Raw genomic sequence first — 17,240 nt, forward strand, 5'->3', positions numbered from 1 at the left:
ATCATTGGTTTCCTGAACACCAATTTAAAGAAGCGGGTGCTCTGACAAGCTGCAGAGTATCTGCGTGGTTATAATTGCGCACATTATTCAATCTTGCAGCTTCAGTGACTTCAGCTGCCGTTCATGCAGCTACCTGACGGTGATGATGTCAGTCCAACATTCAGCTCCCTCCCCCCTCCCTCTCTTCGTATAGACCCTGTATGACTGTACTTCATGCACAAGAAGAAACTCCACCTGTGCGTTAAAAGTACTCAGTGCACTGCCTGGATTACATTGGAAATAAGCTTCCAATTTGGACTCTTTTTTGCAGCAGTTACAAATACAGTTTGATCAGACAATAGTCTGCAATTAGCCAGAGGGGGGATATGTTGCGTAACGTCTCCAAGGTCCATGTTTTGGTTAGTTTTGCCTTTATTTTCGTCGTTCTGGGGTAAGACTTTTATCTTTTGTACTTCTTTATATTATAGTTCCAAGTGTGACACTTGGTATACAGTATATCTATATACACACACATAGTCCTATATAATGGGAAGGTTCAGGCCTATGAAGTTTCTGAATAAGACTGGTTCTGAAGACTCTTATTTTAGTCTGCTAACCGTTTCTTTTTCTTTTAGGATGATATTTTTTTGCAGTAAGAATAACAGTTGCATTTATATACACGATAGACTTGCAAGGTTTATTACAAAAGGACAGAACAGAAACCTCAGACAGCAGCAAAATATTATAGACACAGTGCAAAGTGTTTGTTTTTAAATATCCTATAGTTTTTGGCTATTTATTTAAGGCTTTAATGTAAAAAAATTACCATCATAAGATTTTAGTCTAGTTATCTACCACATGAAATGTTGAGCATCCCAAATATGTTAGAAATGTAGTAGTGGAAGTCAGGGCCGGTCCAAACATTTATGGGGCCCTAAGCAGAATTTGATCTGAGGTGGGAATTAACAAAGTACAAATACTTCATTACTGTACTTAAATAGTTTTTTCAGGCTTTACATATTTTTCTCATAACATTTTTACACAAATATCTGTACTTTTCTACTCCTTGCATTTTCAAAGCAGGTCCCACCCTATTTGAAGGTATAGTTAGCTTTGCACAGAGACAGCCGTAAATGTCCTTCAGATAAACTGAGTACGTTTTACTTTTTTTTCTTTCTTTTTAAAATAAAACTTGAATGAAGAAGTTCTATACCTAACGTTTCATGGCGGTTACAGTTATTTATCTATTATGGTACACATCAAGCAAGTGAAGTAATGGAATAATTGAATTATTATTAGTGATTATTACAGGATTAAACAATAATAATAATTCATAATAGTATCACAGTTTATCTTTACACTTTACATTTAATCATTTGAATAAATGCATGAGGAAACAGATTTTGTAAGAAGTGTTCTGCAGTAGCTCTGTAAATGAATGTCCCACGTAAAAAGTAGTTCGTTTGGCACAGGAAAATTTAAGCAATGTTTAACCACGTAAAGTTTTTTATGTGTATGCTTTTGGCGTGTATATTCCGAAGCTGAAAAAAGCCAGTAACATGGCCTCATGAACACTAGCAAACAGGAGTGTAGTTAACTTCTTTTGGAACCATGTTATACATATCAATAGTACCAAAACAGCATGGACAAAGAAGACCCAGTGTAGCAGCCTATTTTGAGCTAAATAGAGCTGGTTGAGATCCTATAAAATTAGTGGAAAATTAGCTGTGATGGTGGTTGAATGTGATTCATCATCAGTTGAATTGCTTAACTTGTTCCAAACTGGAGCCTTGTTAAAAGATACAACTAGAAAGTCATTTTATTTCTGCCAAAGATATAAATTATTCATAAGACGGTCAAATGGCCATGGATGGTAGCCTAAAGACAGCATTGATTATTAATCACAGACTATATTATTAACACTGGGTTTAATTGAGCTTACTTTGTTTTTTAGGTTTTATTTGTATGTATTAATTTACTCTGGGTGTGGATTGTCTCTCACATTTAACACACCAGAGCAGTCTTTCCTTATGAACATAAAGAAAATGATGGTGGGGTTGTTCAGATCACAAAGGGGAATGTGTATACGGGCTCATTTACAACTCATTTACAAGATTACCATCAGGGCCGTTATGTGGTGCATCATAGAAGGAAAACATAAAACCCATGATCTATTTTGCATTGAGGTAAAATGTGGTGATGAGAGAACAGTTTGTGCCAATGATCGAATCAACCGTTTGGTAGTTCAGTGACTTAATGGCATCCAAATAGGCAGCCATCTCTGGTCAGGCCTTGGGTACAAAGAGGCACTGAAAATTAAGGGATTTTCAAGATGCACAGTTAATGTTATTGATGATTATTCAATTATCATCAATATTTTGCTATTGTTTAGTTTACTGTTACGGTTATTTAGTTTAGTCGCCTGGCTGGAGACCCAATTTCAATTTGGCTAACCCACTAGTAACTAACTGCATTATTTGATCTGCATCCCTGGGGTCCTAATATCCATTTCCATTTTGTGCTGTATGGCAGTCTATATGGAGCCCTTAAATTGACAAAAGACAGTAAAACATTATCAGAGGGGTCACTGATTACTGATAGTTCAGCAATAATATAAATGAATTATGGGAAATAGGAAAATTAAAAAGTTGAAATAAAACATGAGCTACTAAAAGATAAATAGAAGATTAGTTTTTGAGTTTTTTAATGCCCTGAGTATAAAGCTATTTATTGCACTTTTTATTATTTAACTAATATAATTATTTATGCATGTGATCACATGATTTTGACTGATAACCTTGAGCTACGCATTTAATCAGTTCTGGGGCTCCAGAAGACTGCTCCTCTAACAAGTCACCTTTCTACATAAAGAACCATTTACTTAACACAAATATGTATTGTAAATACACATCAAAGCATGTTACCAGATTTATATATATTTTTTTCTACTGTCATAACACCACATAAGTATGCTAATATCAATCCACTGTACACTACAAAAGCAACAAAAAACATGTTTAATTACTGATCAGTACACTCCGATATGGAAAGCTTGTAACTACCACTGTATTAGTTTTACACATTGTTTACTTATATTTGTGTGTCTTCACAGGGCCATCTATATCTACTCAGGACATGATGTCGCATCCTTCAGGTAAGGTTTCTGTAGGACAGAGAGAATGTATCAATTCAAATGCATGAATTATAACAGAGCATTACCCTAACGGTAACACTTTATAATGAGTACACACTATTAAGCATTCGTTAAGCATGAATAAATACTGAATTCATCATTTATAACGCATGAATACACATTAGTATGTAATTTATAAACACAGATAAAAATGTTTTATTCATCACTGATAAGCACATTAGTTATGGATTAGTAAATACTGAATTTCATTTATAAAGCATCATTCTGCTGTAAATAGTCATTACTATGTGGTTTATAATCACAGTTATAAATGGTTTACTCTTCATTGTACTGTACATTTCTGCATGCACTTGCACATCCACTATTCAGACATGTATTAATGATTAGTGACTGTGTTAGCAGATGTTCTACAAAAACTCACAACAAATTAATTTTCTAGTGATGGCCTATAAACAGTTATTAATGCAGGAATTCACAGTTACAAAGCACTTACTACTCGTTAATTTAGTATTTTGCGCGAGCTCATCTAAAGTGAGCACTATCCATGGCTTATTAAGCATTTACAAATGAGATATAAAGGCTGGCAATGCCTCGAGACTCAGAAAATGTTCAGTTATCTTAACAGACGAAGAAGAGACACAACACAAAGGGATATAGAACATATTGTATTGATATTTACTGCAACTCCCCAACATATTGTATGAAGACGAACAAGGGTGGTTTATGAAGACTTGCTATTGTTGTGATCTTATCTGTTTGGGACATGTACGTTGAGCTTGTCAGCCTTTATATCTCTCGAGGCATTGTCAGCCTTTATATCTCATTTGTAAATGCTTAATAAGCCATAGATAGTGCTCACTTTAGATGAGCTCGCGCACGATACTAAATTAACGAGTAGTAAGTGCTTTGTAACTGTGAATTCCTGCATTAATAACTGTTTATAGGCCATCATTAGAAAAATAATTTGTTGTGAGTTTTTATAGAACATCTGCTAACACAGTCACTAATCATTAATACATGTCTGAATAGTGGATGTGCAAGTGCATGCAGAAATGTACAGTACAATGAAGAGTAAAACATTTATAACTGTGATTATAAACCTCATAGTAATGACTATTTACAGCAGAAACATGCTTTATAAATGATGAATTCAGTATTTACTAATCCATAACTAATGTGCTTATCAATGATGAATACATTTTTTTTAACTGTGTTTATAAACTACATACTAATGTGTATTCATGCGTTATAAATGATGATTTCATTATTTATTCATGCTTAACAAATGCTCAATAGTGTGTACTCATTATAAAGTGTTACCAACTATTCAAATTAAAACTCAGACTCCAATGGCTGCAGTCACCGCCCAGAAATAAAGATGGGATTTTATTAAACCATACAGCTTTTTTTTAATTTCATCATCCATTTTATGAGTTAAACATTGTCATATTATTAATAAATATTGTGTGTTTCCTTTTAAGCTTTTGCCAGCCATGTGATGCTAACCCTGAGCCAGAGGTGAACGATTTAACACATGCACTGAAGGTTGTAGAGATGAAAGAGTGCCCAAACAACAAATGGAAGATCACAGAACTAAAAATGCAAAATGGGTGAGTATCCACTTTATTTTTGACTTACAAAGAGGAACAGCTAGGTCATATACAACTTTCCATTTACACTTCCCATGACTCTGGTTCACACCTTTGCCCTGTTAATAAACAATCTACACTCGACCATAAAAGTACAACATGACAAGAATATGAAAAGGGAGAAGCATTTTCCGGCCTTTTGTTGTTACTCTGTGAAAACATATTGCACATCTGCTGCATTAACTGCCAGACCTAATTCCCTGGATATTACCACAAAACTAAATTGTTTGGCCCATTGGGTTCCCTGGTAACTCACCTGGCCTACTAGTGATGGGAATTCCGGCTCTTTTTAGAGAACCGGTTCCTTTGGCTCGGCTCCCAAGTGGCTCCTCAGATTTTTTGTTGCTTAAATTAATTTATTACCAAATTATGTGTAAAACTAATTACTAATGTAAATACATACATTATATCAAATGTTTATTATTTATATGTATTTATCAATATACTCAACATGGATCTCAATTAGACAAAAAGCTGCTCGATATTAAATGTTTAACTTTGCACAGTCTACACTCTGCCTGTGAACTGTCTATCACATTAAAATGTGTCCAAACTTTAGTACGTTTCCTGTCACTAATTTTCCTCCCCTTTCCAGTGTGTTGTCTCTGTCTATGTAGCGCCAAGTTCTCTCACTCTCTCACGTCTCCCTCACACCTGTTCGTGTGCTTACTGTGCCGTGTGTGTCTGTAACCCCTCCCCCCCTTCAGTGTAGATACACAGACACCGCCACACATCTTGACCAATCACGCAGCTTTAACTGAAAAAAAAGGGGGGGGAAGCCAGATCGTTTGCAACCGTCCCATCACTATGGCCTATCATGTACCAAGAGTCTTTGCTGCTGGAGCCATGGGTTCAAGTCCGACCTGTGAACCTTTTGCTGCGTGTCATCCCCTCTCTCTTTCCCAGTTTATGTCTACCTTGAGCTGAACTATTGATTGAAGGCAAAAAGCCTCCCACAAATATCTGTATATTATCAAGGTTAGCATTTTTGCTTCAGAAAAAAAAATGTCCTTCTTGCACGTGCCACGCTGCCCGGGTGTATCCTGCCTGGGATAGACAATACGTTGGAATAGTATCTTTTAATAAAAATTGTTGTCTGCCTTTATTTTATATAATGTTTTACTATATGTGTTTTCTGTATCTCTTTGTACTGTATTTACCCTGTATTTCCTCTTTTTAATAATAAAGTTAAATTTGATTTCTTCTTTTCCAGACTGAAATATGCTCAGCCAAGCACACAGCAAGGGTAAGCTGTTAAAACATTAGTCCTACATGACTTTGGCACTCTTATCGCATGTTTTAAGGGACTCATGACAGCTGGCAAACAAGATCAGTTCAATGATTTATCAACAAAATAAAGTCTTGGGGTTGTATTAATAAAGTGTCCTACTACAAAGAGTTTCTCCTAGTGTTGAAACTTTAAGAAACTTTTTAGAATTATGACATTTTCTTAGTATTTAAGACTAGATTCTGGTAAAGATGAAAGTTGTTCACAAAGCAGATAAGCCCTTAAAAGAAGTTCCTAAGCAGGGTGTGAATGACATTTTGTCTTTCGGGGGGCGGGGACATATGACAACTGGAGGATGGCTGGTCTGGGGAGTTGGAGAAAAGCGCTCTCCTGAAAGTCAACTTTGAGACATTGGGAGAAAATCTTTTTCATTTTTGAGTCACAGGTTATAGCTATTTTATTTTTATCCATTAAGGTTCTTGAATTAAATCTTAATAATAAATGTATGTTAATTTTGCGTGTTTATTTGCTCATTGTTTGATGAATGTCTTTCCATGGTTCTGAAACGGATTGGACGGTTTTAATAGAGAGACAATGCACGCTGCTTAGTTCAGATCAACATTATCATCTGATCTGTGAGTATGTAAACAAATGAAAAAAAATAACACAATGAGACATTTCTTTTCACTAGCACGTAGGCTACTTTGCATAATATCAGGCACAGAAACATCTTTCTGCGGCTTACAGTTCTCTCTCTCTCTCTCTCTCTCTCTCTCTCTCTCTCTCTCTCTCTCTCTCTCTCTCTCTCTGTTTCCCCCAGGGTGAAATGGAATTAGTGACAAAAGCCATATTTACAGCCACAAAAAGAAACCAAACTAAGTGGCGTGCTTTGTCTGTCTGTCTATCAATCTCCTCCACTGTTTCAGAACCATGGAAAGTGTCCTTGACATAAATGGAATGTAATATTCATAGTTTTTTATTAGTGTATAATCACCTGAATATAGGAATCATTGTGTTTTTGTTACCTACGTGCCACATTCACCCTTTCACACACATTCACTAAGTGATGGCAAAGTCCATCAAACAGAAACTAACATTCATACACCTTCTCACACCAATGCATGGTATTCAGGAGCAATTTGGGGTTCAGTATCTTCCTCAAGGATACTTTGACATGTGGCACCAAGAGCCAGGGATCAAACCCACAACCTTCCGATTAGGGAATGACCCGCTCTGCCTCTGAGCCACAGCCGCCATGTTGAAGCCAAGAACAGCGAAACCAAACACTGTAGACAAGGTCTTGTGCTGGTGATGGTGATATGATCTTGTCTTCCTGTAAAGTTTATTCAGCACCTATAAATGGCCTCACTAACACTCACATACACCAATATGTTAAGGCTCAAACGAGTGAAACGTCGTAGGCAATGTCCCTTTATCCCTATTTGAGAGTCACTCTAACACAGTTACACACTGTCCTGAGTTCTGGGGCAAAAAGATAGTATCTCTTGCATTTTTTGCGAGTTTCCTGGCCACCATAGTTTCTCCTGCACACTTGTTTGGCTAAGTTATGAGCTCTCAGAGAACATTCAAATTTTTTTGGAAAATGGCCACAAGTACAAATCATGCTGACAGTAAGACAAGCAGTGAGGCAGGTAAAACAGGTAACACAATGTAGACATGAGTTAAGGAGAATGCGAGGGTCTGAAGCATAGAAACTAAACTTAGCAATCTAAATAGGCTACTGTACAAGTATGTCTGTGTTTTCAAACTAAATGGCTTACAATTTATTCAACATAGATGTTCCTCACTAAAGTAAAGGTTGCTCTGAGAATGTTCTTAATCACTATGCTAGGACTCCTTGCTAGAGTTTGACAGACAGACAGACAAAGCACACCACTTAGTTCGGTTTCGTTAGGCGTTAGGAGCTCTCTGAGTACATTCACAATGTTTGTGAAAATGGCCCCAGGCTTACAAGACCAAAACAGGCAGACAGTAAAACGAGCTGGGGAAACGGGTAACAGAATTCCAAGTAAAAACCTATAGACAGATAAGTAAGACTGGAAGGCAAAGGCCTGAAAGATGGGAAAAACTATAGTTTCTACATTCTAAATTATTCTTAGTAATCTGGCAGGAAGGAACAAAGGTATTCCACTGGTATATGTAGTGAGTGGCTGGTGAGGAGATGGATGGAAAAGCTCAGGTGACAGCAGGACTGATGAGAACTGGGAATAGGTGTGTGTGCATTCAGGGGGTTAGAAAAAGAGGGAAAGTCTGAGGACTGAGGAGGAGTCTGAGGATGGCAGGTCTAGGGAGTTGGAGGAAAGTACATGGCCTGGGAGAATTGAGCAGGGGCTGGAGAGAAGAATAGAGAGCGATGCAGAGAGTGTGGCTGATTGGGACGTAATGTTTGAGGTCAAAAGAATCATCAAGTTGTGCAAGAAAAAAGGAGTAGAGAAATGTTTATTTTGCAAATGTATCATGGTGAGAGACGCCTCCGATGAAACAGAACCTACACAACACCTAAACAACATGCACAAAAGCTACAATTAGACAAGAATGTAGCATATAATGGAGGGTAATTGTTTAATGCTAAGATCTTCGATATCACAATGTTTTTGTTCTCCCCAGACGCACTGATGTGAACTCAGTGACAAACTGGAATGCCCCTCTGGTTTGGGAGGGAACCTTTGATCCAGTCGTTATCGATGCTATTTATAAGATAATGGACCCAAGAGTTGCTGTGGTGGTGTTTGCTGTTGGCAAGTAAGTACACAGCATATTCTCACAGGACATTGCAGGAGAGAGGTTTGACCTGACCCACTGCATCATGCTGAAATCTTAAATCTTGTAAACCTTAATAAATTATCTTCAATATTGTTTTATTTGTCTTATGTTATTTGTCTTTCATATCTTATATCAACTGATCATCCTTCTTTCTATTCGAACAGATACACACGTTTCTTGAAGGGCTTCCTGGAGTCGGGTGAAAAGTACTTTCTTGTTGACTTCAGAGTCACTTACTACATCTTCACAGACAATGAACAAGAAGTTCCCAAAGTGAGTTGTTGTTTATTAATATGTATGAAAGTAGCTTTGTGCTTGGCACTGCTACACAGCTGAACATTTAACAATACATGCTGCAACGTAATGTTTCTTCATTATTACACTACATGAATAACAATACTTTTCACAGCAGGTGTAACTGATAATCTTAATTAAAGGTTCAGACAAGAACTGGCAGGCCTAATACAACACTGTTAAGTTGCTGGTTGAGAGAGAGATTTACTAAGGCTGTAACAACCAAGTATTAGAAAGAAAAATAGCACAATGACTATAAGAAAGTATTCATTTTTAATTTGGATTAATTGGTAATATTTTTATATAACATTTTTCTCCACTTTGTTTTGACTACAAACGCACCAAACTAACCAAAGTTTATGTCGCAGGAACAGACTCGAACCCGGGGGCACGACACACAGACAGTCAGAGTAGAATAAAAGTGCTGCCAGCATAATTCTCAGAGATCTGGTTATTTAGATAAACAAGACAGCAACATAATGTTTGTTAGGAACAAGGTGGGGTTGTGACAAAGGCAAGACATCAGTGTTCAATTTTATTTATTTGACTGGACAGATTCAACTGGGTAAGGGCCGGAAGATATCAGTGGTCAATATCCCCAGTGCCACCCGCTGGCAGGAAGTAGTACTTGGCAGGATGAAATGGGCCACCATCACCATTGAAAAAAGGGTAAGAAGTGAAACCATTGACAGTAACAAGACAGCTTTGGCTTTTTCATTTGGTTACAACAACTGATGTAAAATCCTTGCTGTTCAGTTTTTTACTTGTTAGTCAACAACATGTGTTTCAAACAAGACCCAAAAAAATGATTCATCACCAGCTGCATAAAAATAGAATACTGTTTTATTTTTTTATTGGTTATGTTGTTTAATCACATATTATTTTATCCAATTGAGTCTCTCCATGATGCATGTACCGGTAGTCTCACATCTCATCTGTAATGCTTTCAGATTCGTGATGAAGCAGACTATCTTTTTATGATGGACATTGACAGTGTCTTCCACAACCGTTTTGGGGCCGAGTCCCTCAGTCGGCTGTCGGCTGTGCTTCACCGTGGCTACTACAAGGTTTTACTCTTTTTCCTACAGTATATTCATTTCAACTTTATGGAGGTTTTTACTTATTTTATCTTAATTATTTTGTAATGTGATGTATTTTAAGATTTGTTTTGTCCTTACATTGTATGTTTTCATTAATTCACCTATAAGGATACAACAGTTATTTTTTGAATGATATTGCCTCATTTTATAGTCAGTCATAGTATTAACTGGCCTCACAGGTATCAGCTATAGCCTCTCATCACTGGTAATCCTTATTTTCTTTTTCTTTCACAGAATACAAAAAGGGATGTCTTTCCATATGAGCGTCGGCCCAAGTCCAAGGCCTACATTCCTATTGGTGAAGGAGACTACTACTACACTGCTGCTGTCTGGGGTGGATACCTGGAGGACATGTACAAGCTAGTCAAGTAACCAAAATCAAATTATCTTTTAAGTTACTTTCATGCTAAAGGTCAATGTCCCACGCAAAGAGATGGTAATGATTGGACAAAGCAAGAGCTGACAATGTGGTGGGCATTTAGATACTGGACTGGTAAAAACAGCGTAGTCACTACACTATTTTTTTTGTCCAAAGCTGACGGTTCAGCAAGCCCATTTTTAGATGAATGCTACAAAGTTTTGTTTGTTTCATTACTAAATTTTACTCATTTAACTTAACATGACTTATTTTTTCAGATACTGCTACACACAATCAGAGGAGGACTCCAAGAACAACATTGAAGCTGTGTGGCAGGAAGAGAGTCACCTCAACAAGTACAGTACCACAATTCATTCGCTCATTTTCAGTGCTTTTCCTACTTCACCTTTTTTGTAAAAATTTGAATAGAATCCAACCTGCTATATAGATTAAGAACATCTTAATTTCTTTCTATTTACAGGCTTTTCTATTTCCTTTTTTTCTTGAACTACTTCAGTTGATTAGATTTAAGTTTCTTTTCTTCTGTAAGAGGACAATTTACATCTTATCTACAGTATTCCTGAGATGCATAGTTAATCTCCCTGTCTCTCTGTCATGCAGGTACCTGTTGTACAACAAACCAACCAAGGTGCTATCTCCAGAGTACCTGTGGTCAGACTATGATAAGATACCAGCAGACATTAAACTCGTCAGGATCTCTCAGGTGGTCAAGAACTATGCAGAAGTGCGGCCCAATGGTGGACAGTGATGTCAAGTCAATGATATCCAGGACAATGGTATATGTTATGGCCTATCATATAGTCATAAAGTAAAAATGAAGGGTTTAAAGAAATATCAAATAAGTGGATTTAAATCTTGGTCCCCTGTATGATTTATACAAGATGAAATGTTCATGTTTTATAGCATGGGGTTCTTCAACTCTGCTTAATCACTCTTGCTTTTCTTTGTTTTGGGTTTAAGGATGCCTCAGCATCAATTATAGCTTACTTACACTTCCTACACATCATCTATGTTTTGTTTTTTTGTAAAGTATAGAACACAGAAAAAAAATGATTTTTATGGTAAACTCTGCAGCCTTCATTTTCTTGCTTTTCTAAGATGTACATGTAAGCTGCCATACTGCCCCCTAGTGTGAGCTCGCGTTCCCTGGATTCTCTGGGACTTAAAAAGCAAATTAGTTTGTTCAAGTTTATTCGTGGAGCACAACTAGTTGCAAATTCAATACCTCAGTATCCGACTGATGATAAAAAAAAAGGTTGAAACATAACAGCAGACACACACACATCATGCTGTATGTTCACTTCTACGTTGTTCACAATTTTATATTGAATTTAAGCTATAAAGAAAGTGTTGGAAAGATTTACATTATAGACCATGCTTGTGACTTTTGTAATTAAGACAGTAAACACTATTTACAGTAATTTCTCATTCTCACTGTATTTACACCTATTTTGGGTAGATATACAGTTATATGCAAATGTTTGGCCACACCTCGACAAATAACACATTTTACTGATTTTTATTTTATTTTTTTAAAGATGTGAACACAGTCTCTTGAGAGTATATTTGCAGCAAACATCAATGCATTGTTTCATTTTATTTCACAAATTGAACAAAAATAAAAATACTAATGTGGCATGTGCAAAAGTTTGACCAACCTAAGAGTTCTGCAGTCTCACATTATTTTTACAAGGTCTCAGACCTCCCTAGGCCTGAGGCATGTCAACAATTGTGATTAGGAAGTGTCACTTGGTGCCAATTTCAAAGCTTTACAAACACTCACCAACCATGGGTTCCTCTAAGCAGCTGTGTAAGACTCTGAAAATGAAAGTTATTGATGCATCTTGATGCCCACCATGCAGAAGAAGGCTACAAGAGACAGCAAAGCGTGGTCAGCTTGCAGTTTCCGCAGTGTGAAATGTAATTAAGAAATGACAGTTTAGGGGAACTGCAGAGGTCAAGATGAGATCTGGAAGACTAAGAAAGCTCTCGGAGATAACTGCCCGTATGCTGGTCAGAAAGGCAAATCAAAACCCTGCAAAATAAAATAAAAACTGCAGGAAGATTTAGCAGACTCTGGAGTTCCACTGCCCAGAGCTACTGATGCTAACAAAACCTTTATGGAAGAGTCAGTAGAAGAAAACCTTACCTGCATCCACATCATAAAATCTAATGTTTTGGAAACAAGTGCTGTGGACTGATGAAGTTAAAATAGAACTCGTTGGCCACAATTAGTAAAGGGGTGTTTGGAGAAAAAAGGAGCAGCGTTTAATGAAAAACCCACCTCCCCAACTGTTAAGCATGGTGGCCGTTCTATCATACTTTGGGGTTATGTTACAGTCAGGAAACACTGCAGAAGAAGAAGAAGAAGAAGAAGAAGAAGAAGAAGAAGAATAGCTTCCACTAAAAACCAGCAAATTCTGGGGGCAAACATGTAAAAGAGTTGAAGCAACAAGTTTTATGAAGATGAAAATGCATAGTTGTGCAGATTACTGTATATGATGCGATGTTGTATCTTGTGGTTTGTGGGGTGGAGATTAATGTTTCCTTGCCAATAATTCTTGTAATGCTATCATTCTGGGTAAATGAAAAACATGGCTTTCTACTGTTTTTTGTCAACTCAAATAGTATGGCACCTCGATTAACCCTTTCACAAACATGGGTCAAAAGTAACCCGGCTGAGTTTGTATTTTCTGTATCTTTGCAATAAATTAATTTCATCATTCAGTATTCCAGGTACTGCCCAATCAACTTGTTTTTGATTTTCACAAACCCGGATTTTGATTTTTCTTTTCGTTTTTACTTTGTAGGAATAATTTCAATTATCACTGCCCCGCTACATGGGTCGGTCCGTGTATGTTTTGGTCATTGGATTTTCCTTTCAGAAACGGGAATTAAAAAACAGAAAACGAGTGGTTATTTGATTTTCGTTTTAAAATACAAAAAATTAAAATTGAAATACAAGGCGTTTTTCTTTTTCATGGTCAGAAAGGGATGAGCGAAATTTAAAAAAATATTCGATTTTCATTTTCTATTTCATATAACAAAAAATAAAATCACTAGAAAACAGAAACAGAAAAAAGGCCTGTTGTTTCATATTCTGAGACCGGATGTTGTCATTTACAGGACGGTGCTGTGTAGAAGAAACAGTAGACTAGTAGACTGCGGTCAATCCAGCCGTGAGTCCGATCTCCGTGGTCAAATCAGCCGCACTTAAATTTACAGTGTACAAGTATTCTCAGCATTATGGTAAATGCGGAGAAACAGCGTATTTACCGCCGGTTTTCAAAATAAAGGTATTTAGAACAGTAAGCTATAATTAAAATTTGTTACATTAAAGTGTTGTGTGCCCCTGGTGAATAAAAAAACACTTTATATCAAGTATCTTTACTGCACCACTGTGGAGAAATGCCAAAATAAAGGTCTCATATTTATGCCTCCAGAGATTGCATATTTGACCATATTTGAGGTAAAAACATATTGCTCAGTGTTTCCTGGCTACTGATGGTATATTTGACTTCTACACATCTAAGACTACAAGTATACTTAATATCAAGCATTTTTATTGTACCAATTTGGAGAAATTCAACAATGAAAGTCCATATTTGTACCTCCATGTGGCATATTTTCTTATTTTTGAGCTACTGTAAAAACATATTGCTCAATATTTCCAGGCTATGGGTGAAGCATTTTCATTATACTTCAATAATGCTGCAGTAATGCATGACAAAATTTCACACAAATGTTTAATAACATCTTGATAATATAAACACTAAACACGAAACACAAAATCCTACACAATTCTAATTTGTTTACTTTTCACACAAAATGCAATGCCAGTCCACATTCTTCTTATTTTGCTGCTCTGCTGTGTCCATTTGTAGGTAAAAGGGAAAAAGAATTAGTTTTAACTTCAAAACACCATTGTACCTACTGTCTCTTCCTCACATATTATTTTTTATATTATTTAGTGTGACAGCTGTTGCAGGTGGTTCCACATGCAGTTTATATTTTTACAGTAGCTCAAATATAAGAAAATATGGAATCTGGAGGTATAAATATGGGACTTTAATTCTTTAATTTCTCCACATTGGTACAGTAAAAATGCTTGATATTAAGTATACTTGTAGTCTTAGATGTGTAGAAGTAAGATATACCATCCATAGCCAGGAATTATTGAGCCAAGTGTTTTTACAGTAGCTCAAATATATGAAAATATGCCACTTGGAGGTATACATATGGGACTTTTATTGTTGAATTTCTCCAAATTGGTACAGTAAAAATGCTTGATATTAAGTATGCTTGTAGTATTATATGTGTAAAAGTCAAATATACCATCAGTAGCCAGGAAACACTGAGCAATATGTTTTTACAGTACCTCAAATATGGTCAAATATGCTCTCTGGAGGCATAAATATGAGACTTTTATTTTGGCATTTCTCCACAGTGGTGCAGTAAAGATACTTGATATAAAGTGTTTTTTTATTCACCAGGGGCGCATGAAACACTTTAATGTAACATATTTTAATTATAGCTTACTGTTCTAAATACCTTTATTTTGAAAACCGGAAGTAAATACGCTGTTTCTCCGCATTTACCATAATGCTGAGAATACTTGTACACTAAATTTAAGTGCGGCTGATTTGACCACGGAGATCGGACTCACGGCTGGATTGACCGCAGTCTACTAGTCTACTGTTTCTTCTACACAGCACGGTCCTGTAAATGACAACATCCGGTCTCAGAATATGAAAAAACAGGCCTTTTTTCTGTTTCTGTTTTCTAGTGATTTTATTTTTTGTTATATGAAATAGAAAATGAAAATCGAATCATTTTTTAATTTCGCTCATCCCTTTCTGACCATGAAAAAGAAAAACGCCTTGTATTTCATTTTTAATTTTTGTATTTTAAAACGAAAATCAAATAACCACTCGTTTTCTGTTTTTTAATTCCCGTTTCTGAAAGGAAAATCCAATGACCAAAACATACACGGACCATGGGTCAAACATAACCCGCATTCACTACTGGTAGTGCCTTTGAGGTCCGTGTATGGTCCGTGTATGTTTTGGTCATTGGTTTTTCCTTTCAGAAACGGGTATTAAAAAACAGAAAACGAGTGGTTATTTGATTTTCGTTTTAAAATACAAAAATGAAAATTGAAATACAAGGCGTTTTTCTTTTTCATGGTCAAAAAGGGATGAGCGAAATTAAAAAAATGATTCGATTTTCATTTTCTATTTCATATAACAAAAAATAAAATCACTAGAAAACAGAAAACAGAAACAGAAAAAAGGCCTGTTGTTTCATATTCTGAGACCGGATGTTGTCATTTACAGGACGGTGCTGTGTAGAAGAAACAGTAGGCTAGTAGACTGCGGTCAATCCAGCCGTGAGTCCGATCTCCGTGGACAAATCAGCCGCACTTAAATTTAGAGTGTACAAGTAATCTCAGCATTATGGTAAATGCGGAGAAACAGCGTATTTACTTCCGGTTTTCAAAATAAAGGTATTTAGAACAGTACGCTATAATTAAAATAGGCTATGTTACATTAAAGTGTTTCATGCGCCCCTGATGAATAAAAAAACACTTTATATCAAGTATCTTTACTGCACCAGTGTGGAGAAATGCCAAAATAAAAGTCTCATATTTATGCCTCCAGAGATTGCACATTTGACCATATTTGAGGTACTGTAAAAACATATTGCTCAGTGTTTCCTGGCTACTGATGGTATATTTGACTTTTACACATATGAGACTACAAGTATACTTAATATCAAGCATTTTTACTGTACCAATGTGGAGAAATTGAAGAATAAAAGTCCCATATTTATACTTCCAGATTCCATATTTTCTTATATTTGAGCTACTGTAAAAATGTAAACTGTATGTGGAACCACCTGCAACAGCTGTCACACTGAATAATATAAAAAATAATATGTGAGGAAGAGACAGTAGGTACAATGGTGTTTTGAAGTTAAAACTAATTATTTTTCCCTTTTACCTACAAATGGACACAGCAGAGCTGCAAAATAAGAAGAATGTGGACTGGCATTGCATTTTGTGTGAAAAGTAAACAAATTAGAATTGTGTAGGATTTTGTGTTTAGTGTTTAGTGTTTATATTATCAAGATGTTATTAAACATTTGTGTGAAATTTTGTCATGATTACTGCAGCATTATTGAAGTATAATGAAAATGCTTCACCCATAGCCAGGAAACACTGAGCAATATGTTTTTACAGTACCTCAAATATGGTCAAATATGCAATCTCTGGAGGCATAAATATGAGGCTTTTATTTCGGCATTTCTCCACACTGGTGCAGTAAAGATACTTGATATAAAGTTTTTTTTTATTCATCAGGGGCGCATGAAACACTTTAATGTAACATATTTTAATTATAGCTTACTGTTCTAAATACCTTTATTTTGAAAACCGGAAGTAAATACGCTGTTTCTCCGCATTTACCATAATGCTGAGAATACTTGTACACTCTGAATTTAAGTGCGGCTGATTTGACCACGGAGATCGGACTCACGGCTGGATTGACCGCAGTCTACTAGCCTACTGTTTCTTCTCCACAGCACCGTCCTGTAAATGACAACATCCGGTCTCAGAATATGAAACAACAGGCCTTTTTTCCGTTTCTGTTTTCTAGTGATTTTATTTTTTGTT

At 36.2% G+C, this 17,240-nt stretch overlaps 1 protein-coding gene across 1 annotated transcript; it reads left to right on the plus strand.

Moving 5' to 3' along the window:
• Positions 1-206: 206 nt before the first annotated feature.
• Positions 207-12,229, plus strand: LOC127352264 (globoside alpha-1,3-N-acetylgalactosaminyltransferase 1-like). The gene is made up of 11 exons (XM_051380524.1): positions 207-430; positions 3,092-3,133; positions 4,615-4,743; positions 5,996-6,028; positions 8,639-8,773; positions 8,959-9,067; positions 9,644-9,757; positions 10,039-10,155; positions 10,423-10,556; positions 10,825-10,902; positions 11,168-12,229. Exons 1-11 carry the CDS (start codon positions 366-368, stop codon positions 11,313-11,315), a joined length of 1,104 nt encoding a protein of 367 aa, XP_051236484.1. The 5' UTR covers positions 207-365; the 3' UTR covers positions 11,316-12,229.
• The last annotated feature ends 5,011 nt before the right edge of the window (positions 12,230-17,240 follow it).

The sequence above is a fragment of the Dicentrarchus labrax genome, unplaced genomic scaffold (genome assembly GCF_905237075.1).
Source record: "Dicentrarchus labrax unplaced genomic scaffold, dlabrax2021, whole genome shotgun sequence".
Classification (NCBI taxonomy): Eukaryota; Metazoa; Chordata; class Actinopteri; family Moronidae; genus Dicentrarchus; species Dicentrarchus labrax.